The sequence below is a fragment of the Falco naumanni genome, chromosome 13, assembly GCF_017639655.2.
Source record: "Falco naumanni isolate bFalNau1 chromosome 13, bFalNau1.pat, whole genome shotgun sequence".
NCBI classification, from domain to species: Eukaryota; Metazoa; Chordata; class Aves; order Falconiformes; family Falconidae; genus Falco; species Falco naumanni.
This window is the reverse complement of record NC_054066.1, coordinates 207,158-233,047: the sequence shown is the minus strand read 5'-3', so window position 1 is coordinate 233,047 and position 25,890 is coordinate 207,158. Positions and strand designations below refer to the sequence as shown.

The 25,890-nt window shown below is 50.6% G+C and overlaps 1 protein-coding gene across 6 annotated transcripts; it reads left to right on the top strand.

Annotated features, from left to right (window-relative positions):
• Positions 1-951: 951 nt before the first annotated feature.
• AKAP8 (A-kinase anchoring protein 8) lies at positions 952-25,890 on the top strand. 6 transcript variants are annotated; one of them, XR_005830674.1, is made up of 14 exons: positions 952-1,060; positions 7,193-7,231; positions 7,900-7,932; positions 10,792-11,080; positions 12,226-12,832; positions 13,589-13,733; positions 14,394-14,441; positions 16,429-16,525; positions 18,303-18,444; positions 19,085-19,178; positions 20,124-20,254; positions 21,074-21,169; positions 22,781-22,978; positions 24,640-24,749. XR_005830674.1 is itself a non-coding variant. In XM_040613170.1 (14 exons), exons 1-13 carry the CDS (start codon positions 1,042-1,044, stop codon positions 25,144-25,146), a joined length of 2,244 nt encoding a protein of 747 aa, XP_040469104.1. In that variant the 5' UTR covers positions 952-1,041; the 3' UTR covers positions 25,147-25,166; positions 25,361-25,890. The 6 variants fall into 6 exon arrangements, 3 of the variants coding, with proteins under 3 accessions (XP_040469104.1, XP_040469103.1, XP_040469105.1); XR_005830672.1 differs by having other exon boundaries at positions 22,781-23,901; positions 24,640-24,748; XR_005830673.1 differs by lacking the exon at positions 24,640-24,749 and adding an exon at positions 23,725-24,583.

Genomic DNA, 25,890 nt, shown 5'->3' with positions numbered 1-25,890 from the left:
GGTGTACTTTTCACCTCTTGCTTGTTATGTGATGGTCTTGCACATTTGCAGTGTTCTTATCAGTCTGAGGTAATTTATGCCCTTGCTGGCCATCTGCTTTTCTTGCTTAATTGTTTCTTTTACCCTTATCTGTCCTCTCCTGTGGAGTGTTCTGCTAAAGTTTTAGCATAGAAGGTCAGCAGATAGGCGGATGTCTAACAAAGGATAACAGAACAGACACCAAAGGTCGATGAGTAGCATATGGCAGTACATGATATCTACAGTTGTTACAGTGGTTAACAAACATTATAATGGTTATTCTTTAATTCTATTCTAAAGTTAGTTCACACAGCATCACTGTTTTAACCTGGTTTTGGGCAAAAGCTGAGGAAAAAGCTACCACCTCACTGGCCTGGAGCCTCTGCCACCGCCTCTCCTCAGGCCACGCGTCCAGGGTGGCGGAGGTCAGGCTTTAGAGGCCCTTCTACTGCTGGGGTGAGGGGGGTGAGGGGGTCTGGGGGTGATGCTCCCCCCCCCCCCACCCCAGCAAACCCAGTGGCACCGTCGGGGCTTCAGGGGATCCGAGGGAAGGTCAAAGGTTAGTTTGCGAGCCCGGGGTCGGAGGTGGGGGGTCAAGGGGCAGGTGAGGGCCGCGCTGTAACATCTGCCCCTCAAGCTCCCTGGTGACGCCCGCCGCCCCCATAATGCACCATGAGCGGGCGAGCCCCGCGCCGCCACCCAATCAGAAGAGGCAACGGCTATGATTGACAGGAGGAGGGGGCCTCGGCATTGTCCCACGGAACAAGGGATTCAGCCAATAGGACCGGGGGATGGATGCCGGCAGGGGCGTGCTGGCCAGTGGGAGAGAAGGGAGGGTCGCGCCCCTCGGCGAGCTCGGCCAATGGCGGGCGCGGGGGCGGGCTTTTGGAGTACGGCCAATGGCAAGCTTCGTGGGCGGGGCAGAGCGGCGGAGTGGCCCAATGGGCGGCGGGCGCGGCGCGCCTGCGCAGCGGGCGCTGGGGAGGGCAGTGCGGCGCCGCTGGCCGGAGGCGGAGGGGAGCGATGGAGCAGGGATACGGCGGTAGGTGCGGGCGGCCCCGGGGCGGCGCTGGGGCCGGAATTTCCCCTCCCCGGGGCGGCGGGTCGCTTCTTCCGCTGCCTCAGCGGCGGCTCCCCGTAACGGTGGGGGGTCAGTCCCTGCGGGAGGCGTTGTGCTCGCCTCCCGTGAGGGGGCGCCGACGCTGATTGGCCGAGCGCCGCGTCGCTCCGCAGTTGGGCGCCGCCGATTGGTGGGCGAGTGTTATTGAGGAGGGGGGGGGGGCTGTTCCCTTCTCAGCCCCCCGGCCGCTGGGGGGGCGGAAATGGAGCCGGTCCCATTTCTGAAGACGACACAAAATGGCGGCCGCGCGGCCACGCCCCCCGCCGCGTGCGCCTCCCTTCCACCCCCCCCCCCCCCCCCTCCGCTTACGACCCCCCCACCCCCCCCCCCCGGGCGCCCCGTTCCTTCCCCGGGGAGGCCCCTGCAGGGCCGCTTGATGAAGGGGGTCCCCGGTGGGGGCAGCTGGAGCGTGTCCTCAGGCCCACGCCGGGCATCGGCTGAGCGCTGCCCCCCCCCCCCCCCCCCCCCCCCACCGCGGGGCACCGTCTTCACCCCGGGCGGAGCTGAACGCCCCCCCCCCCCCCCCCCCCCCCCCCCCCCCCCCCCCCCCCCACCCCCCCCCCCCCCCCCCCCCCGTTACCCCTGGGGGGAGCCCCAGCGGGTGGCTCAGCAGCGGGGGCCCGATCCTGGCATCTGTCACAGCCACACAACGAGCCGTGGCGGCCCTGTGTCGTGGTTCCCCCCCCCCCCCGGTTTCCCTCCTCGAGCCCCCCAGCTGTGCCTGCACCCCCTGAGGTGCTTCCCCTCCTCACAAGAAGGCGTCAAAGGAAGGGGAAGGTGTCAGGAGAGCCCCCCCAGAATGTCCCCCCCTCACAAGGAGGTGTCAAACAAGGGTAGGACGGCGGGTGAGGCCCCCCCCGAAATGTCTCCTCCTCACAAGGCATCAAACGAAGGGTAGGGCAGCCGGTGAGAGCCCCCTGAAATGTCCCTTCCTCATAAGAAGGTGTCAAATGAAGGGTAAGGCGGCAGGAGAGCCCCCCAGAATGTCCCCTCCTCATGAGAAGGCATCAAACGAAGGGTAGGGCAGCTGGTGAGAGCCCCCCGAAATGTCCCTTCCTCATAAGAAGGTGACAAACAAAGGGAAGGGCAGCTGGTGAGAGCCCCCCCGAAGTGTCCCCTCCTCACAAGGTGTCAAACGAAGGGTAGGGCAGCAGGTGAGAGCCCCCCAAAATGTCCCCGCCTCACAAGAAGGCATCAAACAAAGGGTAGGGCGGCAGGCGAGAGCCCCCCCGGAACGCTGCCGAGACTCAGGACAGCGGGGAAAGGCTGTTAACGGCGTTAAGCTTTGTCTGCTGGCGGGGGGGGGGCGATTTGTGAGGGGAAAAACCCACCCTCCTTCGTCAGAGCGCGGAACAGCCTTGAGCTGGTCAGCCTCGCCGCGCTCTCCCAGCTTCTGCTGGGGTTTGTTATCCCTTTAACTCCTGAAACGAGGCTTGTGGAAGTGGAAATGGGAAGAAAGTCCCCCCGGTCAAAGTTGGATCGATGCGTATCTGTTTAAAACTCTCTGGATGAAGTTGATTCAGCTGTGAGGTTGGTGGCATGTGGGTAAATAAATGCTCCCAGATCGGAGCCCGGAGCATCCCGACAGCCTGGATCCACCCGGAGCATCCCGACAGCCCGGATCCCCTCCCTGTCGTGCCCCTTCGGAGCTCTCCATCCTCTTCCCACCTTGAGTTCATGCTTCTCTTAATGTTCACCTTCAGGGACGCCACGGTCCCACGAGGGCGGTTTTTACTTTTGCTATTGAAAACGCTTGCTTGGGTTGCATAACAGGATAACGACTGCGGCGGGATTTTTTAAATAATACAGCAGCAGTGCCGTTTCTCCATGTGTTTAATCAACCCCACAGGTCACCTTTTATGCAGTGATCGTTTGTAATTCACCCGGGCGTCGTGTTGATACAGACCTGTTGACAAGTTGCTCTTTCCAGGTTCCTCCTGTCTCCGCTTTCAGCTTGGTGGAGACCTGATGCCCGGCATCTCTTTCATCGTGCTTTTAAATGCTTTTTAAGTGCTTTCCCTGTTCTTTGGGCATAAAAATGAGGTGAGAAACATTGACAGGATTAAAAAAAAAACCAAAACACCTCAAATCTGTGTTGAATCATGCTCTACGAGTGCCAGTTTCTCTCTGCCAACACCTGAGCGAGTCTGGATAAACAGCTCAGAAGAGTTTAGGCAGTTGAAAGTTACTCCTGAGAAAGATTTCGTTGGCTTTGTGGAGTTAATGAGCTGCTTAAATCTTCCCTTTGCCTTGCAGAACTATTAATAGATTAAAACCCCCGAGTGCTTTGCAGTTTTGTTGTGGACCTTTACCGTTACATGGTAGAAAAATGAATGAGTTCTTGTGTATTTGGGGGTTTATAAATAAACCTCAGGTGTAGTCGGCTCATAACCAGCCCCTTCATTTTTAATTCTCTGCGCGTTGAGGATCGTACGGTTCCACATGAGTGGGTTTTAGAGGAGAGCACCCTTCACAGCCAAGCCTTGTGTGGAGCATGTGATATATAGGTTTAATTTAAATACTTGGGTTGCTTTGATTCCAGCAGAAGACAAACTTTATTCTCCCCGGATAAAGTCCTTTGTTGAAATCAGCGGGAGAAGCTTGGGCCTCCCTGCTTTCAGAAGGAATTGTCGCCTGGGCTCCGGCTTTTTTTCTGCTGGTGTTTAAACTTCTCAGCGCTTCGCGCAGACTAAACAAAGCAGATCTCTGGAGGTTGCTTCCTCGGCTCCAGAGTCGTGCTCCCCTCGTACATGTGTGCAGAGAAAAACGATCCCCAAGCTTTTCCCCCAGCTCAGGGAGCGCCGTCCTGGGAGTCAGCCGGGAGTCAGGACGCGTTGTGCACTTAGCTCGGTAAAATCCACTACTTGCTCCGTTCCAAGTTGTTGTTTTTTTTTTCCTTGCTCTGCATGTTACTTTGTGTTTATTATCCCAGAAGGCGGCGATGATTTGTTCCACTGCCTTTTTCTCTCTGGGGATGTTTATGGATGTGCTGTGCTGCTGCAGAACTGATGTGTGCAACCTCTGCTCCTTGGTAGAGTCATTCGTACCCAAGTCTTCCATCTAGTGGGTTTTCTGACGTAATATTTTGTTTCAAAATTAGATGTTGAACTCCAGTTACCGCATTCTGAAATTGTACTGAAAGCTTTAGGTCTTGAATTAACCCAGATTTCTTCATTCCTTGAAAGAATACGATCGTAGTGGTAACAGTGGTCATTGTGGCCAGTCAGACAGCCAACATGTATGCACATAATGTAAAGGCAGGGAGATTTATCCTATAGAATCTGGAGGTACGAAGAGGTGGGACACTGGCTGAAAGACGCTGTGTTTTGGGCTGAGCAGCCTGCGTTGTCCTCAAGGTTTTTTTGCCTCCTGAATTAAAGTCCCCAAGATTTTCTCAAAGGTGGCTTAAAAATCGAAGGAGAGGAGCTCGCTTTTGATCAGACCAGTCTGTGTGCGGTCGAAAGCGTGAGGGCTGCTGCTATTTTTGGTGTTCCCCGGGTGAGAGACTGAGCAACCTGCCCAGAAAAAAGCTTCCCTGCTCTGGCTTCCCTTTCTCTTCCCAATTTTCTCCGGCTACGAGCGTGCCTGGAGGCAGGCATCGAGCTGGGATGATGCCTGTGACAACTGGGGGCTCGGTGTCACTTGGTGTCACTTGAAAGAATCAGGGGTGCTCAGCAGTTTGTTTGCAAGAGGTGACTTAATGTGCTGGAGGAGGGAGCGTGAAAATTGAGCTTTTTTAAAAAAAAAATAATCGGTTTTAAAGTCAGGCTTTGGGGTCAGAGGTTTGTCCTGAATTTCCATGCTCTGTCTTGATCTGATCCTCTCCACGAGCCCCACCAGCAGCTGGGAAACCTCATCCCGGCGCTGTCCTGCTCCTGCTGGAAAGCAAAGTTGGACGGGGAATGACTGGACCTAAAAACACCCGTGGTGGGAAAGGAAATTACTCGGTAGTAAAGCTCCGACTTGAGAAGGTGTTCACGTGTTGCAGTTCCTGTTTTGTTGGTGCCGTGGTTTCTACAGGAGTTCAAAAATACAGCGGCGACTGTTTTACCCATCATTTCTTGAGGCTTTGTGAGCCTAAAGGTGATTGCCCACCAAAAAAATCCAAGTCGTTAAGAGGGAGAGGTGTTCTACCATCCTTGGTGGGTGTTAGGTTTGTGCGGGGAGCCAGGGGCAGCAGGAGAAAAATTGTAAAATGAGGGGCTGTTTTGCCAATTTAGGGGTTGCCACCAAAAAAGAAAAGTTTTTGGAAAACTGGGGGCTGCCTCCAAAAAAATAAAAGCTTTGCAAAATTGAGGGCCGCCCCCAGAAAATAGAAAAGCTTTGTGAAACTGGTGGCTGCTGCCCGAAATAGAAAAGCTTTGCAAAATTGGGGCTCTCTCCAAAAGTATAAAAGTTTGCAAATGGGGGGCCACTGCCAAAAATAGAAAAGTTTGGCAAAATTGGGGGCCACCTCCAGAAAATGCAAACCTTTTTTTTTTGGAACGTGGGGCTACCACCAAAGAGAGAGAAACTTGGCAAAATCGGAGTCTGCCTCCAAAAGGAGAAAAGTTTGGCAAAATTGGGGGCCTCCATCCAAAAATATATAAACGCTTTGTGAAATTGGGGGCTGCTGCTAAAAATACAAAAGCTTTGCAAAATTGGAGGCTTATCTCAAGAAAATAGAGAGGGTTTATGAAATGGAGGGTGGCTGCTAAAAAAAAAAAAACAAACAACCAAACTTTGCAAAATTGGGGCTGCCTCCAAAATCGGGAAAGTCTGGCAAAATCAGGAGCCACCTCCCCAAAAGTTTTTGCAGGATCGGTGTCTGGCTCTCCAAAATAAATTTTTCAAACTTGGGGGCCCAATTTGGAACATATAAAAGCTTTGTGAAACTGGGGGCCACCTCCAAAAATGTCAAAAAGGTTGGAGGGGGATGAGGTTGCTGAAGGGAAGGGAAGCTGCCGGGGGGGAGGCAAGGCCAGAACAAAAAATGGGGAAAAATTTGGGGTAATACAGCGGGTATCGAAATAATTCGGATCCATAGGAAGCTGGGTATCAGCAGTTCTGCATGTGGACCAACTTATTTTTTCCCATCAGAATAAGAAGTGCGGATTCAAAAAGTGTTTTTCCATGGAGAAGTGACAAAAAAGACGCTGGGAGATGCTCCCAGTAAAACACCCAGCGTGGTGCTTTTGATTTCAAGATTTAATTTAGATAATCTCAGGGTTCTGTTGCAGCACGAGGCTTATTTATCAAATGCCCTTTGAGCAGATGAAGGTGTTTGCTGAGCTCGCTGCGGGCCTTTTGGGGGTTGCTGTGATGCCAGTGATGCTGATTTACACCGCCCACCCCCCCACCGCCCCAGAAACTTGGGAAAAGGTTTAAAATGGAGAGATGATTTATTTTGGTGAGGAAGACCCCTTGCTGCTGTGACGTGAAAGAGCTGGTGCAGTCACAGCGGGAGCACTTGCGTGTCGTGGCCCTTTGCTTCGTCTTCCACCCGGGCAAGCCCTTCATCCTGCTGCTGTTTTGGGAGAGACCAGACCGAAGCTGCCTCGTTAGCACAAAATTGCAATTAGTGCTCGAAAGGGGAGGGACCTCCATTTATTCGATTGGCTTTTATCGTAGCAGTACTCATCTCGTAATACGTTCGCGGGTAGCCAATATTCCCTGCGAAAAAGGATGCTGCTGCAGGCATAAAACAATCGAAATGCCCGTCCTTGATAACGGTTCGCTTCTTTCAATGATTTATCCTGCAATTTTCTCCTACGTAAACATAGTTTTGCACCATCCTTATGTCAAGCCCCTCTTCAAACTGATCTCTTTTCAAAACACGCCGTCATTTTTTTTTAATTCTCAGTGTTTCGGTACATCTTGTTGACCTTCAGATTGCTGAAACGATTGGAAAGAAAGCATCAGGCAAGCTTCAGGTGTGTTTCCCCAACAGTAAAAAGAAGTGCAGCTGTAATTAAAGACTTCATGGTTTTTAGAAGCGATTAAGGGAAGAAACAAACCCCTGTGATAAGAGCAGAGGTGATCTTTCTAACAGCTCCCTTCTTCTTTTTCTTGCAGGTTATGGCACCTGGAATACTGGGGCCACCAACACTCAAGGTGAGTTTTGTGTATATAAAAAAAAAAATAAAAATGTAGGGAATTGCAATTTGAGAATATAACTTACTTGTATTTCTTTCTAGCCAGAGTTGTACAATATAGAAACAGTTTTTTCAGCCTTTCTTCTCCTTTTATCTGTTTGAGGGAATTTCTCCTTGTTTTTCTGTAAAGTTGCCTCCGGGACAGGGTGAGACGCTGTGATTCCCAGCGTTCCCTACTGGAGGAACTGGTCCCAGTCTGGTGTATGGTTAATCCTGTGCTTTGCTTTATCACCCGGCGTTTATGAGCGCTGCAAAACAGAGCGTGGCTGGGGTATTCTCTGACCTCCTGCCCAGCTTGAACAAGAGCAGCAGCAGCGAGATGCTCCTGAAAGGGATGGGTTTAGCGGACGTCGGTGCTTTTGCTGCCGTTTTACTGCTTCTTGACAGGTTTTCAAGCACAAATATTTGAAAGTGTTTGAAAAAAACGTATTAAAAAAAGGACATGTTAGCCATTTCATTTGAATAATGAGCTACTGGAAGTCCCAGCTGCTTGCTTTCCCATTCTGTGCAAAAAGCGTCTGTCATTTTTACCCAGCAAGTAGACTGAATGACATATATTTCATCTCCGAAGCTTTTTGAGCTGAAACACCTTTTTTTTTTTTTTTTTTTTTTTTCTGTCCTGTTCAGGTACATACGCGACGAATGCAACGAGTTGGCAAGGTAGGTGCTGAACGACCTCGCTTGTCCCCGGGGCTGGGGTGCCCTGCTCGGTCCCTCGAGCCGGCTGCGGAGTTCATCTCCGGCTCGTGCGCTGTCTCCGCTTGGAAGACACCATCACGGATGCGATGCCATGCTTTGAAACCGCTCCTCCTCAATAATTAATTTCTTTATCGTTACTTTGTGCCTGTGATTGCAGCTTTTTCCTCTTGCCAAGGCGGCAGCTTTGTCCTGAGGACTGGTGGCCATCTGTTCCTTAAAGCAGAAAACTGAGCTCGAGGATGAGAAAAGTTGATTTCTTTTGTGTCCCCTCCTCTCGTTTGACCTGGGACAGCCGGATGGGTGCATTAATAGATTGATTTTACCGAGTTTATATCGTTTTCCCCTCAAAACCCAAGCTTTGTGCTTGTAATTCTGGCAGCTTGATGGTGCACGGGCGCAGGTCTCTGTGCGAGCCGGCGCTTCCTCAGTAAAACAGGATTTGCTTTCGCTAATGAACTTGGCAGCTCTGAGCAATTAGTTAATTGGCCTCTGTTTGGATCCTGTGGCTCTTGTAAGCTAGTCTTAACACATTCCCAAGCAAAAGACTGAAATTGTTGTCGAAAATATTATTTCGTTGGCCTTCACAGTATAAAACTGAACGCTGCCTGTCAGGCTGTGGATTCAAACCTCCCAGCTCAAGTCATAGCTGAATATGAGGATTATTTTTTTTTCTGTTATTCCCCTTTTTTTATAAAGCCTGAGCACTCCTGTCGAGGACCCGCGCCCCGTCGCACTGAGCATTGTGCTGGCACAGAGCATAAAAGCTGTTCCTGCTCTGGAGAAATTATAATCTGAATAAAAACACAAGTCACAGGCACGTGGTGGATCCCTCACTCCACATCTTGGGATCACTTGAAGCATCCAGTAGTTTCAGGGTGCAGATCCCTCGCTCCGCATCTTGGGATCGCTTGAAGCCTCCACCACCTTCAGGGAGTGGATCCTTCGCTCCGCATCTTGGGATCGCTTGAAGCCTCCACCAGCTTCAGGGAGTGGATCCCTCGCTCCGCATCTTGGGATCGCTTGAAGCCTCCACCAGCTTCAGGGAGTGGATCCCTTGCTCCGCATCTTGGGATCGCTTGAAGCCTCCACCAGCTTCAGGGAACAGATCCCTCACTCCACATCTTGGGATTGCTTGAAGCATCCACCAGCTTCAGGGTCCGGATCCCTCGCTCCGCATCTTGGGATCGCTTGAAGCCTCCACCAGCTTCAGGGAGTGGATCCCTTGCTCTGCATCTTGGGATCGCTTGAAGCCTCCACCAGCTTCAGGGTCCGGATCCCTCGCTCCACATCTTGGGATCGCTTGAAGCATCCACCAGCTTCAGGGTGCGGATCCCTTGCTCCACATCTTGGGATCGCTCGAAGCCTCCAGCTGTTGCAGAATGGCTGTGTGATCACGGCCATGACTCCCTTAAAGATCTTTGTGAAACCAAGTTAGCGTAAGTTAGCTGAAGCAGGCCTTGCAGCTGTGCTGAGGCACGCTGATAAGGGAGCTGAGAAAGGCACTGACCTTGTGCCTAATGTTGTAAATAACTTTGAGGAATTCGCGTAGACAAGAGAGAAAAAAATACATGTAGCTAGCTATCCGCAGAAACCACAAGTAGGAGGATGTATGAACATGTAACCCTTTAGAGCTTAGCCAATCAGCAGATGGCTTGTAGGCATAATTAACTGGAACTGTATATAAGACATAATCGCGCCGTAATAAATCGAAGCTTGCTTTATCACTCACATTGAGTCGGCTGCTTGCTTTCCCTCGCTCGTCGCATCCAGCAGCTTCAGGGAATGGATCCCTCGCTCCACATCTTGGGATCGCTTAAAGCATCCAGCAGCTTCAGGGTCCGGATTGCTCTCTCCACATCTTGGGATCGCTTGAAGCCCCCAGCAGCTTCAGGGTGCGGATCCCTCGCTCCGCATCTTGGGATCGCTTGAAGCCTCCAGCAGCTTCAGGGAACGGATCCCTCGCTCCACATCTTGGGATCGCTTGAAGCCTCCAGCAGCTTCAGGGTGCGGATCCCTCGCTCCGCATCTTGGGATCGCTTGAAGCCTCCAGCAGCTTCAGGGTGCGGATCCCTCGCTCCGCATCTTGGGATCGCTTGAAGCCTCCAGCAGCTTCAGGGTGCGGATCCCTCGCTCCGCATCTTGGGATCGCTTGAAGCCTCCACCAGCTTCAGGGTGCGGATCCCTCTCTCCGCATCTTGGGATCGCTTGAAGCATCCACCAGCTTCAGGGAATGGATCCCTTGCTCCACATCTTGGGATCGCTTAAAGCATCCAGCAGCTTCAGGGTCCGGATTGCTCTCTCCACATCTTGGGATCGCTTGAAGCACCCAGCAGCTTCAGGAGCGCAGCCGCAGCACGTTGGGTTTTTCCACCCCACCGTGGTATCTTGCAACAGATACTCACTCTTTGAATACAACTGGCTGCTTTGATTGTTCTGATTAATTCGGTTAGGCGCCGTCCTTTTTTGGTGGATATATGCCGATGTGCCCGGCAGCGCCTCTGGTTTGGCTTTTCTCGTGGTGTTTTGGGGGACCGTGTGACATCGGTGGCTCAGGGTCGTGTTCAGAAATCGCAAATAAAACCAGCAGCGCTGCGTGTTGGCAGTTAAAAGCACACAAAGGAGGAAGGTTCTTAACGCTTGTAGGGCTGGGGAACGAGAATCTTTGAGGTTTCTTGCTTTAGGAAACCAAATTTCTTTTAAAGGAAGTAAAACCCTGCTGCAGCCTTGCCTGGTAGGGTCCGTTCACATCTCAGCTCCTCCAGCTACCCGTGTCTTTATAAAAACTGTATTAACTGCAATTTTATTTTCCTTTCCTGCCAGGCTACGAAGGCTATGACTACTACAACACCCAAACCACCGCCGCGAATACAGCGGCCACGTACAACTACGCCGCGGCTGCTGCCACCTCCAGCAGCTGGGAAACACCCAAAACTTCAGATCTGGGCATGAACGCCGATGTCAGCGCCGCCATGCCCGTCGCCTCCTACGGTGCCGAGACTTCGGCCAACGAGAACTCGGATTCCATCATCGCCAAAATCAACCAGCGTTTGGATATGCTGTCGAAGGAGGGCAGCGGCGGGACAGGGGAGGGGATGGAAGACCAGGATAGGTGACTGTTCCACTTCTTACTGATTATCTTTAGTAAAAAAATAGCTTTTTAAAATTATTTTTTATTAATTTTTATTATCATCATAATTATCATCGTTATTGTTATCATAATCGTCATCATCATAATTATCATATTAATTATCTTCAATAAATTGATTTTTATTTTCAATTAATAATAAAAGAAATTCTTATTATTTATTATTATTTAATTTTGATAAATAGAATTTTGATTTTAAAAAATAAGTAATATAATATAAATTTAATTTAATCACTGTGACTTCAGATGAAGCTGTGGTGATGGCATAGGTGCGATCCAGCATTTGCTCCTTGGAAAAAAAACCCCTTAAAACGCTTTTTTTTTTACCTGCCCTGACACGTGTGTAAATATTGGATACGTATGTATGAACCTCAAACAGATCAAACTTGATGTGCATACCAAGCATTAAAAGCGACTTCCATTGTCAATTCAGTTCCTAGATTTTGCAGGAGGATTTTTACTTAATAGTTTTTAGGTTTCTTAAAGTATTTTTTTTCCTCTCTGTCCCTTTTTCCTCGTGGCTGCCCAGTAATTAATTTTATTTTTTTTTCCTCCCGCTGGGTTAAATTATGCCAGTCTGGAGAGCTGTTTCACATCGGGGTGTGTTTTGCTGCTGAAATAACAATTCAGATGTTGGCAAGTGTTACTGAATAAATGAAGTTTGGGGTTGGTTTTTTTTATCATTTGATGCTCGCTGCTGCGGTCGGGCGAGACACTGAGGGGTTTATCTGCGTTAATTCACGGCCGGAGGCGCAGCTGGAGGGCGAGGCAGCTTCAACCTGGGAAGCTTTGGGGATCTGCTTTTCAGCTGGCAAAACATCCAGAGCGGTTTAACGCAATTGAGTTAGTACTGTTAGGATCTCTCTGAAGGATTTCTGTCCAGATACTCGTGCAGAAAACCGCAATTCTTTGATATTTATTTATTTTCCCCGAGAATAAAGAAAAAGCGATCTGGGTACAGAAAAGTGATCAGGGTGCAGGGTTTAAAAATATTTTTATTCTGGTTGTCTGGCCAGAAACACTTGGATTGTGATAAAAATGGATGCAAATGCCTGTGTGATGTGTGGAAAATTTATTCTGGCTGCTGACTGTTGTCTCCTCCTGTGCAGCTCTTTCAGATTCGAGTCTTTCGAATCGTATGACTCGAGGTCTTCGATGAACGACCGTGACATGTACCGCTCCGGCTACGATTACGGAGATGTTGGAACCGATCGGAACGATTCCTTTGGGAGCCAGTTCGACAGCCGCAGGGATCAGTCTCGCAACCGAGGAAACAACTACGGCCTGATCCGCGGACGGGGTCAAAACCGCGTTCAAAACCGAGGGCGCCTCAACGCTTTCAACCGCGCCGACCACTTCATGCCCTCCTCCAGCTCCGAGCGCCTCTCGGCTCGTTGGAATGAGTTGAACTACATGGGTGGGCGTGGGATGGGGGGCGCTGGATCCAACAGGCTCCCTTCCCTCTTTTCCCAAGCCCTCATTCCTGACTACGGCGATTACGGCGACTACGGCGATTACGGCGACTACGGCGACTATGGGGATTACGGCGATTACGGCGACTATGGCGACTATGGTGACTACGGAGACTATGACTATGGCATGATGGGGATGTCGGGCATGGGAATGGGACGGTATGGGAATATGCCATATGGAATGGGGAGGCAACGAAACAGAGACAGGATGGGTACAGTGCCCTGGCACATGAACACGCTCATGGTAAGTAATCGCTGTCAGTTTTTGTCGCGACGGAGGGAAGACACAGTCACTCGATATGAGTGATCAGCAGACTTCATTTATTGTCCCTTACCGTCACCTTTTATGCCTTGTTACAATTAGCTCATACATATTACAAAAGTTAAGCTCATTATTGGTTAGTTGCCTAAATACCAAGCCCGCCCCTAGTTTCTCTTCTGTAGTTATCTGTTCCCACCTGCAACATTCTTTTCCCACCAAAATCTTCCTGTTATTGTGTAACTTTTGCTTTACTTCAGATAAGCTGAGAGCGATGTGCATTTTTGTCCAGCCAGCTGGACTATGTCTATGTGACCTTTTTCAGCTAGCCAGTTATCCACAAGTTTTTATCTTGTCGGGATCGCTTTTTTTTTATTTGCCTGGGTGGGTAGGCTTCACCGTTAGAGCGGAGGCCTTTGGAGAAGCACAAGCCTTTAATTCACGCTTCTTCCACGATGGAATAATTTAAATCCTCCTGGATAGAGCAGAGTGGCACCAAGCTTGTGTTTACCCATTTCCATGGAAAATCGAGCCTCTGGATACTTGCCCTCTCCCAAATCTTCTCTCCGGGGGCACCAACTTTTTGGCTGTGCAAATCCCTTTATAGCCAAAAATACGTCTGTAGGGTCACAGGAATTTAAACTTCTTTAGGAGATGGAGCAGATGGGTGGAATACTTGGGATTTTTCACCTTTTTCGGTGTGTCGAATTGATTGATAAAAATGATTTCTTCCCGCTTTAGCCCAAGAGAAGAGGTTTCCGAAACCGTTCAGGTGGGCGATCGGACGGTGAGGGAGGGGGCCGCAAGCGAAAACAGTCACAGAGTGGAGATGAGCCAGACAGCAAGCAGGCAAAGACCGACAGCGAAGGAGACGACACCGAGAACGGTGCGAGCCTGTCTTCACCCGCTAGTACCGGCTCCTTTCCCTTAATTTTAAGCATTTTATCTTTCAGCTGACTGCGAGTTGTTCCGTTTCAGAGCTGTTGTGTTTTTTTTCAGCCATTAGCGTTGTTAGAGTACTCCTGCAAGTGCACAGGGTTTATGATCTGTGTGTTTGGGTGGCCTGGGACAAAATTTAATGCCCCAAAATACTCGTGCAAGTGCACAGGCTTTATGATCTGTATATTTGGTGGCCTGGGACAAATTTTAATGCCCGAGAATACTCCTGCAAGTGCACAGGCTTTGTGATCTCTGTGTTTGGTGGCCTGAGGCAAATTTAATGCCCAAAAATACTCCTTCAAGTGCACAGGCTTTGTGATCTGTGTGTTTGGGTGGCCTGGGGCATATTTTAATGCCCGAGAATATTTGTGCAAGTGCGCAGGCTTTGTGATCCGTGGTTTTGGGTGGCCTGGGACAAAACTGAATGCCCAAGGCGTGTGTTGTGAAAGTAAGAACTGAGTTTGCCACAGAAACTGAGGGGCAAAGCGAAACCACGAAGCTGTTTGCGAGCTTCTCTGTGCCATTTGGTGGTTTATTAGGGGCCCTAAGTGGGAGAAAAGACCCCCCCATCCCCCAACACCAGCTAAATGATATTTCTTTTGTGCAGCAGATGAGGGAGAAGGAGAGGAAAAATCAGGAGATGAAGCTGACAAAGGTGTAAGTAACCCTTTGGGTTTTTAATCAGTCTTTGTGGCAAATGTGGGACTATTCAAGCACTCCAGCAGTTTCTTCTGCTCTTTTGACTTTGATGAGGGTCAAATTATTTAAAATCGCCCAGCAACAGCATTTTGAGCCCATATATTGTGAAATTGTTTGCTCCTCATAATTTCCCTGTGCCCTTCAGCCAGGATTACTGGCTGATTTGCTTGCACCCAGGTGCCTGGAAAGCACTTGTAGTGGAAAGGTTCGGATCCTGTGCTTGTGCTTCTGCTTCTGGCGAGGCTCGTTAGGGCTAAATTCCAATTAGTGGTTGGTTTGCCAGGTTGCATGGGGGTCATTGCCATTGATTTTACCCAGGACTGTGCGTAACCTGCAGTACTGTTCCTCGGCATGGCGACTCGGCGAGGAATTCTGGTTTTGAGAAGTGATACTTAGCGGTGACACCCAACCTGGTATATGAAAAACAACGATTTTGTAAACGCTTATAAAAATAATAATTTTATGCCCAGATTACAGACCTTTTGCTTGCCATGTGACCTGGCTGGGTGGGTTGTGAAACTTCCAAATCACGATAAATAACAGCAGCGTCTTTTTTTATGTTTCTCTTTTCCAGGAGAATGGGAACTGGTGTGGTTTGGCAGAGGAAGGTGGGATGTTACACCCCGCCACGCTGTCCTCCTGGACTAATCCTGCCCTGAATCCATCGGCTTCACCCCGGGGTGCTACTGAGACCTTGAGTTTTTAAATCAAAAGCTGCTGCTGTGTCCTGTTCCCCAGCCCAGGGCTCTGGCATCTGTCACGGTGCAGAAGTGCTGCCCTGGTTCCAGGGAGGGTGCCAAAACATTTTTTTTGGTTCTTCTGGGCTTCTTGGCATAGGCACTTGCCACTGTTGGCTGCCCTGCTGCGAGGACAAGCAGGGCAGAGCAAAAATACCATCAACTAAATGGTTTTTCGGGGACTCACTGAAGCTAAACCCTGGTTTGTTTGGATTTTTTGCATATAGATGGGAATCTCTCAAGGCAAGGTATGTTGGAGCACTAATTTCAAAAGCACATGGTCTGAAGTAGCTGAAACCACTGCAGCTGGCTTTAGGTTGGAATTTTCCATCAAGGCACCTCAACCCCAAGCACATTGTGCCTTCTGCGTTCAGTGACTTGGGGGAAAACCACGTGTTGGACTTTCGTTGCCGCTTGTCGGTTTTTTTCAGGATTGCAGCTGAGATGTAGCTGGTTGTTAAAATTCCCATTTAAGCTTCCCGCTATGTCTGGGTCTGGTCTCCCGACTTGTTCACCTGAAAACATTGTGGGTGGATGATCTAGTACCCGAGTCCTGTGAGGCTGATAGGTCTCTGACTTGGAGCTTTCCACCCCAAACCACTGCAGAGCTTAGCTCGGCTGAATCTTCAGTTCTTTTTTGCTTCCCCAGTAATTACCAAGGAATTTTTGGGAAGGTGACGTGAGGTATCTTACCTAAAACCATCCCAGGGAAGCAGAGCTGCTACTCAAGCACTGCAGTGCACAGCATCTCCGCTGGCTTTGGTTGCTGAACTTCAAGTAATGTTTTCAGGCTTGTGAAAAAGAGATGAATGGGGGAAAAAAATGAGGATTTAGGGAGGAAGTAGCAGCTCCTCCCAAGGAAGGGAGATGGAGGGGTGTCTTTGCCGTATTGTGGACTTTTTCCACTAATGGCACATCCCGTCACTGCCTGTGAAGACTTTAAGTTGCTGTGGGAAGTTCAGGGAGCCAGAGGGGACGAGGGTTTAGGTTTCACAATAACAGCTGGAGGCCTTGGAAAGAGGCTGCCGCTTCCCTGCGGTCGGAGGCTGGTTTGGGAGAGGGAGAGCTTCCCGAGACCACAGGCTGTGACTTCCCAAAGCTGGGAGTCAAGAGGAGATGGAGGGACTTGGGCCCCCAAAATACCTCAGCCAGCAAAGCGGGGTGGCTGTGAGTGTGGTCATTCTAATTTATTTCCCCCCCGCTTAGCATCTGGAGATGGCTGTGAGGATGATGATGAGGAGGTGAAAAAGAAGAGGGAGAAGCAGCGAAGAAGAGATCGGATGCGTGATCGTGCTATGGACAGGTGAGAAGAGCAATAAACCAGTCCGTTCCCGGCGTTTCTGCAGATAACGTTACTCCTCTGCCCGACCGTGTTGTCACAGGAGTGGTTTAGGTCGCTTAAAGAACCACCAGCAAAAGCGCTAATAAGTTTTATTTTAAGTGAAATAGTTTTAATAGGAATTTATGGGAGTAAGCCTTCCCAAAGTTCCGTGGCGGGGTTTGCTATTACTTACGACGTAGATAAATCGAAAGGAGAATCGAATTAAAATTAAGCTGGAATGATTTACCCGGAGACTAAAGACTTAAAAGGGTGAGGGAGACCCTCCCGTTGAGCACGGATTTGAGGACCCCCTCACTTTCTAAACTCTTGCCAGAGCTTGGGTGCAGCTGGAGTCAGTCCTAGTCTCAGCTTGGACCAGTTTGGATCTAAAGAACGACCAAGGCTTACTCACAATTTAAGGTCGATCACAAGACATGCGCAGCACTTAAGCTGGGACTATTTTTGACATTTACAAAGTGAATTGGTAGGATTTACTTAAATTACAAAAAGTGGTTTAACTACAGGTTTGAAATGGTGATATGACTTAGGAGGTGCCTAAATCGGTTCACGCGCGTGCGCAGATGGGCACAAAGGAGTAGATGTATAGAGATACACGTAGATAAATGTACAAAAGTTCAAAGTTCCCCTCAAATTCCCTGAATTTATCACGTGGAACGCCCTTGCCTTTCTCCCTGGGCAGCGCTGAGCCTCGAGGAGAGGAATATCAACCCAGGCTCTTCCATCAGCTTTTCGGCTGCGATCCTCCTGACTTGGCAGCTCAGGATGGTCGCATCCTGCTCAGTGCTGATCAAAGCCCAGGAGAGCTCGAGGCGCCTCGCTGAGGGCTGCTCTTTATAGGGTCGGAGGTGACTGGCTTTAATCAGCAGGAGGTTTCTGTCCTGGCCGCAATCCTGAGTCAGTAATTCCTGGAATTTTCGGGATTCCAGTAGGTGCTGCTGGGATTCAGATAAGAAATGTTGCAAGGCTGTTGGAGGCTGTTAACGATGCAGATAAGGAACGGTTCTGGTAGGGTCGGTGCCATTTCCCACCTCAGCTGTGGAAGAGGTGCTGGTACCATCAAGGGATGTTTAACCCCCCAGCTCGTTACCCTAATGAGGATTCCTGAAATCCTGGAGTGGCCAGGGGATGGAGTGAGATGCACCCCCACAACATGGGAGAAATCTAGAGTGTTTTGGGGCTCTGCATTCTGATTTCATCAGGTTGGGGGGAAGGGTGTCCCCCTCTTTGTGTGTTTTATGACAGGTTTAAGACGAGGAAGCACGCTGTGGGTTTTAATACGTTGATGAGTGTAGTTCCAAGTTCAGAAGGGTGTTTTCAGTGGCTCTATTTGCAGCCTCGCTGTTAAAATAAAACAATAAATGATCTAAAAAGAGACTAATCGGCGAAGGCGGCACCAGTGATTCTGTATCTCAGGGGTTTTTTCCACGCTGGGGAGAGGATCTTGGTCTCAAAGATGGGCGATTCACTACCTGCCCTATGAATTCTTCCAGTCGCTTTTGAACTCACGCGGGGTTTTAGCGTAAGGTTTTATGGAGAAGTAGGTGCCGCTCGATCTGCGCGGGCTCCATGGCGGTTACAAAGTTCTGAGACAGAGGAAAACGGTGCAGGGTGGCATCTGGAAAAACTTGAGGGATAGAAAGAAAACTGAAGAGGTCTCCTCTTGACGTTCTTGTGAAGCTGAGCTCATTCCTCACTTGCCGTACGGCTCTGTTTTTGAATTTTTGTTTGCTCTGTTTAGAATCCAGTTTGCCTGTTCCGTCTGCAAGTTCCGCAGTTTTGAGGAAGAGGAGATCCAGAAACACCTCCAGAGCAAGTTCCACAAAGAGACCTTGCGATACATCGGTACCAAACTCCCGGATAAAACCGTCGAGTTCCTGCAGGTAGGAGGGGTTGCCTTGGTGTTAGCTCAACCCATCCTTGCGTCCACGCTGGGTTTTCCGGGCTGAATTTGGGATTTTTAGGCTTAAATGGAGAGTGAAAGAGGCTGAAAATTCATCCACGCGCGGCCCCCTGTTTGGTGAGCTCAAATCACTGCTCGTTAACACGTTGCCCGATGGCATCGGTTTGCGTGCCGCGCTTTGTCACGGCTTTTCATCTTCGGAGGGAAAGTTAATTGTATTTGAATTTGAATTTGAACGAAAAGATCAGAAATTAATATTCCAGAGACTGTGTTCTCCGTCTATACATCTAGAGCTGAGGAAGGTGAGAGAACGACCAGAGCGTTCTATCTTCTGGATGATCACTGTTTGCGTTTTGGGGGCATTTTTCAAGGATTTGGGGTTTCCCGTGAGGAATCAGATGGTGATTTGGGAGCGAGGTTCTGTTTGGCTCCGGTTTGGATCTTTCCGTCTCTTGCTCCGGTAGAAACGAGGGGAGGCAGGGAGAGGAAAACACCCACCTGGTCTAGTTAATTCACTGACTGCCGCCTTCCTTGCGGGAGAATTCATTTCCCTTTTGAGCTACTGGATCGTCTCAGTGCGTTGCGTGGCAGACAGCGAGTTTTGTCCTCTCCCCTTCTAGGAATACATTGTCAACAGGAATAAGAAAATCGAGAAGCGTCGCCAGGAGCTGACGGAGAAAGAGGGCACGAAACAGAAGCCGGATCCTTTCAAGGGTGAGTGTCTGTTCTGCGTCCCCGGACCGAGTGAGTGTACAAGAAAACACAAATATTCCTTCCAGGGAGAGACAGCAGCACAGATGTGGAGGATTCGGGTAACTCAGCCTCAGGTTCTGGGTGGTTTTTTGCCAGCTTTGTGAAATAAATAGTCTCGGTTGCCACGGGGGAGTGGCAGTCCTTGCTGTGGTTTCTCAAGCAGCAGATTCATGAGGCTCACACAATGTCAGAGGGATTAAAATTAGGGAAACGGGGGGGAAAACTCCCAGGAGTTGTTGATTATTATTTTTTTTTTTGTGGCCGTTTGGTTAATCTGGCTGGATCCTGCATTCGATTTTAATGTTAAAAGTGGCAAAGTTGATCTCTTGTGGCAACAAGAGTGATGGGGGGGAAAAAATGCGCTTGGCTCCATCGCTGTGCGCATCCCCAATACACTTCTCAACACGCAGCCCCGTCTGTACCGGCAGCGGCGTGGAGTTTAGTTTAAGCCACACATTGGCTATAAAGTCTCGCAGTGAGCTGAAGCAGAGAGGAGGAAGGAACCCAGAGGTGGGGGAAGCAGAATCTGTTCCTTCTGCGTTTATTTAAATAGATTTTTGGAGCGGCAGGCTGGTTTCAGGAGGAAAACAGCCCTGGGTAAGCCGACCCCTGTGTATCCCTGGCTCTCTTCCTCCCGCGCTTGGGTACCGCATCGGTACCATCTGGGTTAGAGCAGAGTAACTCTCCTCCCTGTCTTAGAGCAATGTATGTGATTTTATTTTATTATTTTTGTGTGTGTGTGTGTGTGTCCCTGGAAGCAGAAGCTGGAAGGAATATGGGTGCAGAATTAGCGTCTTGGCCGTGGTACCCGAGGTTGTTAAGAGGGGGTGGAAAGGCGCCCGTGGCATTAACCAGATCCAAAAATTTGGGTTTGGATTTTCGGCTGACATCTGGTTGTCACTGTAGGTATCGGGCAGGAACATTTCTTCAAGAAGATCGAGGCGGCTCACTGCATGGCCTGCGACATGCTGATTCCTGCGCAGAACCACCTCCTCCAGAGGCACCTGCGATCTGCCGATCACAACAGAAACCGCAGGGTGAGACCCCCCTTGCTTCCCTTCGCCTCCAAACCGGAGCCTTTCACCTCTCTCTGGGCGAGGAGGGGGGTCAGTCCGGGCACTCAGGGTTTATTTGTGGCTTCTAAAAACCTTCTCGTACTGTCTCCGATCGCACCGCGAGGCGAAGCCACCGGCGGGGGAGCTGTGAGGGGTGGTGGGGTGCTTGTGGCGGCGTTCTGCAGGGTCTGCCCTTCCGTAGGGGGGCACGAGCAGGTGGGAAATGGGGAGATGAGGAGGAAACAATGATATTAAAAAGGGAAATCTGGCCTTTCGTTTTCGCTGGGGGTTTAGCAGGGTACGTTGTCCAGGTGGACTGCGTAAATGTGCAGGCTAAATGTTGCCTCTTCTTAAATTCCGGGTGCTTGTTAGGAATTAAAATGAAAAATTGCCTCTGGGGGTGCTTGGGGAATTCATACATGAGACCTAATCGATGCCTAAATTAGCCCAGGCTGGGGAGGGGCTTTGGATGTTGCAGATGGGAGACGGGGTGAGCTCTGGTCAGCACTGCACATCCCTCAAGATGGGCTTTGTCTCCTGTCTTGAGGAGTTTGACCTGAACATCGCTGATCTGGGGACATCTGGGGGGATGTTCCAGCTGTTGGCACTGAAATGCATCTTTCTCTGGTGCTTGTGTTAGCAGAAGAGAGGCGGGTGCTCCTTTGCATCTGCTTGTTGTGATGTTTTCTGGGATTTGAGACAGGGCTGGAGGAGGAGGCCAGAACACGAAATTCTTGAGCCAAGCTCCGTGTTCGACCTCCTCCTGCTCTGAACTGAGCCCTGCGTCGGCTTCCCTTGCAGATGGCTGCAGAGCAGTTCAAGAAAACCAGCTTACACGTCGCCAAGAGCGTCCTGAATAACAAACACATCGTAAAGATGCTGGAAAAATACCTCAAGGTGAGTGAAGGAGAGAGGTGGCAACTTGTGCCGAGTTCCCGGAGCGGCACGGAGCCAGGTCTCGCTGGGTGCTGCGTGTCGGTGACGGGACGCTGCGCTGCGTACGATGGGCAGAAGCGTAGGTGCCACTCTGCTGCCTTTTTATCTCTAAATCTTGGGTCTGGTTTCTTTTCTCTGTAGGCGGTTTACCACTTCTGCTGTGGTTTTTTGGTTTTGTTTTTTTATTATTATTATTTTTTCATTCCTTTAACTTGCAAACTGTACCTACTGTCATTTCCAGGCGTGTGTAGATCAATTACGAAACCGTCCAAAACGGGAACGTTAATTAAAGAAACAAAAATAGCAAAAGGAGAGCTCTGGTTCCCCCGGCCACCCCTCGAGCTGTGGTCTCGGGGGGGACACTGGGTTCCCCCCCAGTGCAGGGAAGCGAGCGCGTGGGTCGGGAAGCCACCGCTTGAGTTCCGCCAGGATTGAATCTGCCGTGGCCGGCTCGTGGCCCACCCATTAGCCCTGCACGGGGGAGGGGAATTATTTTTACCCTGTCTAAAGAGCCGGGCTCTGCGGCGCTCCTGGCAGCTCGACCAAGTGACGGAGCACCCCGCCGGGGGGGGGTGCATCCCATTCCCGTGAGCTGAAACACCCTCCTTAGCATCCCCACCCCCACCCCACCCCTCCTTTTGGTCCTCCTCTTCCCTTGGGAAGTGGCAGAGAACACCCCAGCCGATCTTCAGAGCCGAGATGGAGCACGAGGAGAGGGCAGGGTAGGGTTGGCTTAAGCCCCAAAACCAGCGTTCGGAATGACAGAAAGAAGCCCGGAAGGCAAGCGCAGACTTCAGAGCGCAGGGGGGAAGCGGCTCCATGCGGGAACGCCACGGAGCGAGCCGCGGGGCCGGAGGCGGCGCGGGTGTAACGGGCCAGGTCCGCATCCGAGAGAGAGAGAGATTGAGAGAGAGAGAGAGAGGAGAGGTCGCTACCTCCTCCGCCAAGCGAAGATGAAAAGAAGCGCTTGTGGCTACTTGCTTGTTCCCTGGGAATCCGGGAACAGCCCAGGATCCGGCAGGAGAACCCCTTGTTTGCAAACCTGGCAGACAAGGGCAGGCAGATGACCACACACACACCCCTCCCCATGGGGGAGCAGATGTTTTTTGTTTTTTTTTTTTCCCCTTGTCCCACCAGCGTCGTGGTTTTATTGTTTTGGGCTAAACCTGGACTGAGCGAGCTGCGGTCATGCCCAGTCTCTGCTAAAAAAATTTTTTTAAAAAAATAGAAAAATCTAAAAATCAAATCAAACTGTGACTCCAACCTCTGGGTCCAGTGAAAAGAGACTTTGAGCTGAGAGTTTGTCGGCGTAGGATCCCCTTAACCCGGCCTCTCATACACGTTGACCAGGAGGGTGAGATAAAAACCCTGCGGTACCCCACAGGAGAAAGAGAGAGAGAGAGAGCGCCCTTGGGGGCAGAGAGGTGCAAACCTCCGGGATCTCTCAGAGAAATTAAAAAAAAAAAAAAAATTAAAAAACCAAACCAAACCAAAAAAAAAAAAACACAAACAAAAAACCCAAACCCCAAAAGACCGGAACCACTCAAGTGCAACTCCGTCTACCCCTGCCAGGGTCCGCAGGCGCGTCCACATCTCCTCATGATCAACGGTATCAAAGGCTGCCGGCAGATCTAAATGAATCAGCACGGGCACCTGACCTTTGTCCATCGGCAGGAGGAGATCTTCGGCTCCATCCCAGCACGGTCTCCGTATCATTCCCAGGTGCAAAACCAGACTGAAAAGGGGTGGAGGAAAATCTGAGGATTCCAGGTAATGCCAAGAGCCACCTCGCCGTAAAACGTTCTCGGCAAACCTTCCCCCAGAAAGGAAGGCCGGAGACGCAGGGCGATAATTAATCAAGCCTTGGCCGCATCAAGAGATGATTTCTTGACCATCGGCCTAACGATTCCTCCTCGGAGGGATGGCGGGACACCTCGCCCTTCCCAAGGGAAGCCGTGACAGTCTCCACCACGAGTGGACTTCACATCCCCCGGTAGATTTTACCGGCGATAACGGACACTGGGGTCCAGATCGCGAGGTAGAGCCCCGATATTTTTTAATCTCCCCGTGACCTCTGTAGGGTTAAGAACGATCCTCATCGTTCTGGATGAGGCCAGGAGCCGGAGAAGATGAACGTTGAGGTTTCTCCTCCAACCTGCATGGATCTTCTCGCGTGGAGGCAGCCAACCTGGTCTGAATCTCTGATCGAGGCAGATATTAACCCCAGGATGAGGGGAGGGGGTGGAAAAAAAGGAGGAAAGGGCCGGAGAATTTTTTTTTTTTTTTTAATTTTTTTTTTTTGCAAAAACTTAAAACCTCTCTCTCCTTCCGCCACACAGTCGATCAGATTTCAGGCGAGGTTTCTGCCATCGTCGGCATGCCGCCCTCCCTCCTTCCCTTCCCGCTTGAGACCTGCGATGGGGGGGGGGGGGGGGAGGGGGGGGGGGGAGAGCAAAAAACCGAAAAAAAACCAACTCAAGGGAATTTTAAAAGCGCAGTTTCTCCTCGGATTGCAGCACCGGGTGTGTGTGGGGCATCTCCTCCCTGGCAAGGTCAAGGTTGTAGGGCTGCAACCACCCTTACTTTGACCCTCCAAGCGCTCGCCCCGCACCTTCCTCCCTCGCCAAAGGCAAGCAGAGCCCCCCGCGAGCGAGGGGGAGCGGTGCTGGGATCCACCGTCGGCCTGAACGAAGGTAACCAGGTGAAAAACCTATCAATTAAAAAAAAAAAACAAAAACAAACCAAAAGAAAAACAGGCTAAAAACCCCCGAATCCGGAGGGTCTTGGTGTCCCCAAGAGACCCCTCGCGGTAGGATGTAGGAGGGAGAGAGCCGCCAGGTTCCGACCGCAGCTGGATTCCTCCTGCTCCCGAGAAAAAATAAAAATCAAACCTAAAAGGCGAGATGAAAACGTGGAAGCGGCGCCGCTCTTCCCAGGGATGGAAGGGGGATCTGGCGGCTCGAAAGCAGGGCCGGAAGGTTGAGGAATTCCTTTTGGATTTTAAAACGTCTCGGATAAATCCCAAATTCCTCCCGGGTGAGGAGCAGAGCCGGTAAATTCCGGCGCGCTTTGATGGCAGCACCGACACGTAGGGTCCGGCGCGGCGCCCGCGATGCCGCGCACGGGCTTTGCCAGCTTTTCCTGGTTCTTTCCACTCCTTCCAGGTGTGGGATCTTTTTCCCGGGGTTCTTCTCTCACTGCAAATCCTTTGGGATTTTCCACGATGGATTATTATATATTTATTTTTTTTTTTTAGGCCACCATTTTAAAACCATCTGGCGCCAAGCCGCTATTTCGGTTTTGCCAAAAAAACGAAAAAAACCAACCAAACCCAGCACCTCTCCCGCGTTTTCCCGGTGGAGATTCCCTTTGCCGCAGCTTGATGACTCTTTGTGTGTCTTTTTTTTTTTTTTTTCCCCCCCCCCCCACAGGGAGAAGATCCCTTCACGGATGAAATCACCGATCAGGACGTGGATGAAGCTTTGGAAGGTGGGGACGGCGCTGGGGAAGGAGCGACCGAAACCGCCGCGGCCGAGGTGGCCCAGGAAGGGGAAGGAGGAATGGCGGAAGCTACGGAAGCGGCAGTAGCTTCCAACGAGTTTTCCAAACCTGAGGAATTTCTGAAAAATCTGGGGGAGCAAGATCAGCCCCCCAAACCACTGCTGATGCCCCCCTTCCTGCAAGACGACGAGCTGGAAGCGGAGGAGGCGCCGGCGGAAGCGTCGGCGGAAGCAACATTGGAAGCGCCTGCGACGGCTGAAGCAGCGGCGGCACCTTCGGAAGCCACCGAAGAACCGTCTGTGGCTCCCGAAAATCCCCAGGAACCAGCGGGTTCCCCCCAAAATGAGACTGAGGGTTGGGCTGGCGGAGAGGAGGAGGAGAGGAGCGAGGAGGAGAAGGAGCCGCTGCCAGCAGCTGCGGAGCCGCAACCGGAATAACTGTGAATATTTGCGTGAAGGTGATGATATCATCCACGATTTTTTTTGATTGAGTCTCCTCCTTTTTTGGAGCGCCCTGCCCCAAACGTGTAGCCAGTTTGGGGGTTAATTCCCAGCCGCTTCGTTAAGGAGCCGCCCCAGTGCTTAATTCTACTTGTTAAGATCCATTGCGCTTCGTTTCTGCAAAATTTAATTTTTTTTCTTTTTCTTTTAGGATGAAGAGCACAGGAGTTGGATGTTCCCCAAGAAACCCTCCAGCTGCAGCTCCACCTGGGTTTTTTTGGGTTTTTGGGGGGTTTTTTGGGGTGGGGGTGGGGGGTGGGAAGTTTTAGAAAGAAAAAGGCAAAAAACACCAAAAAAAAACCCCAAACCAACCGAAACTAAACAAAAAAAGCTGAGGTTTGGAAGAATTAATAAAAGCATCGATTCAATCCCAGCAGCTCTTTGCATCCACGATGCGGTGATAAGGCCGGTGAGCGCCTCAGCCCCCCTCACCCCCCCAATCCTCTGTTTAGCGATTTTTTTTATTTGTTAATTCCCCCCAAAAATGGAAAATTTTCCTGTTGGGGAATGCATAAATTCTCATTGTCACCTTCCATTTGACTCTGTAATTAGGTTTTTTGGTTGTTTTTTGGGTTTTTTTTTTTTTCCTTGAAGCAGCAGCTTGATTCTCTGGAAATCTTGTTTGCGCCGGGGTTCGCGCTGGGTGAATAAAAGTGTTTCTCTTCAAAAAAACCAAAAAAA

What these genes read in the sequence shown, in the direction of transcription:
- AKAP8 (XM_040613169.1), top strand. An exon ending in AGGAGACGACACCGAGAACG is followed by an intron (nt 13,734 to 14,393) that starts GTGCGAGCCTGT and finishes TCTTTTGTGCAG; the next exon opens with CAGATGAGGGAGAAGGAGAG. An exon ending in AGGAGATGAAGCTGACAAAG is followed by an intron (nt 14,442 to 16,428) that starts GTGTAAGTAACC and finishes CCCCCCGCTTAG; the next exon opens with CATCTGGAGATGGCTGTGAG.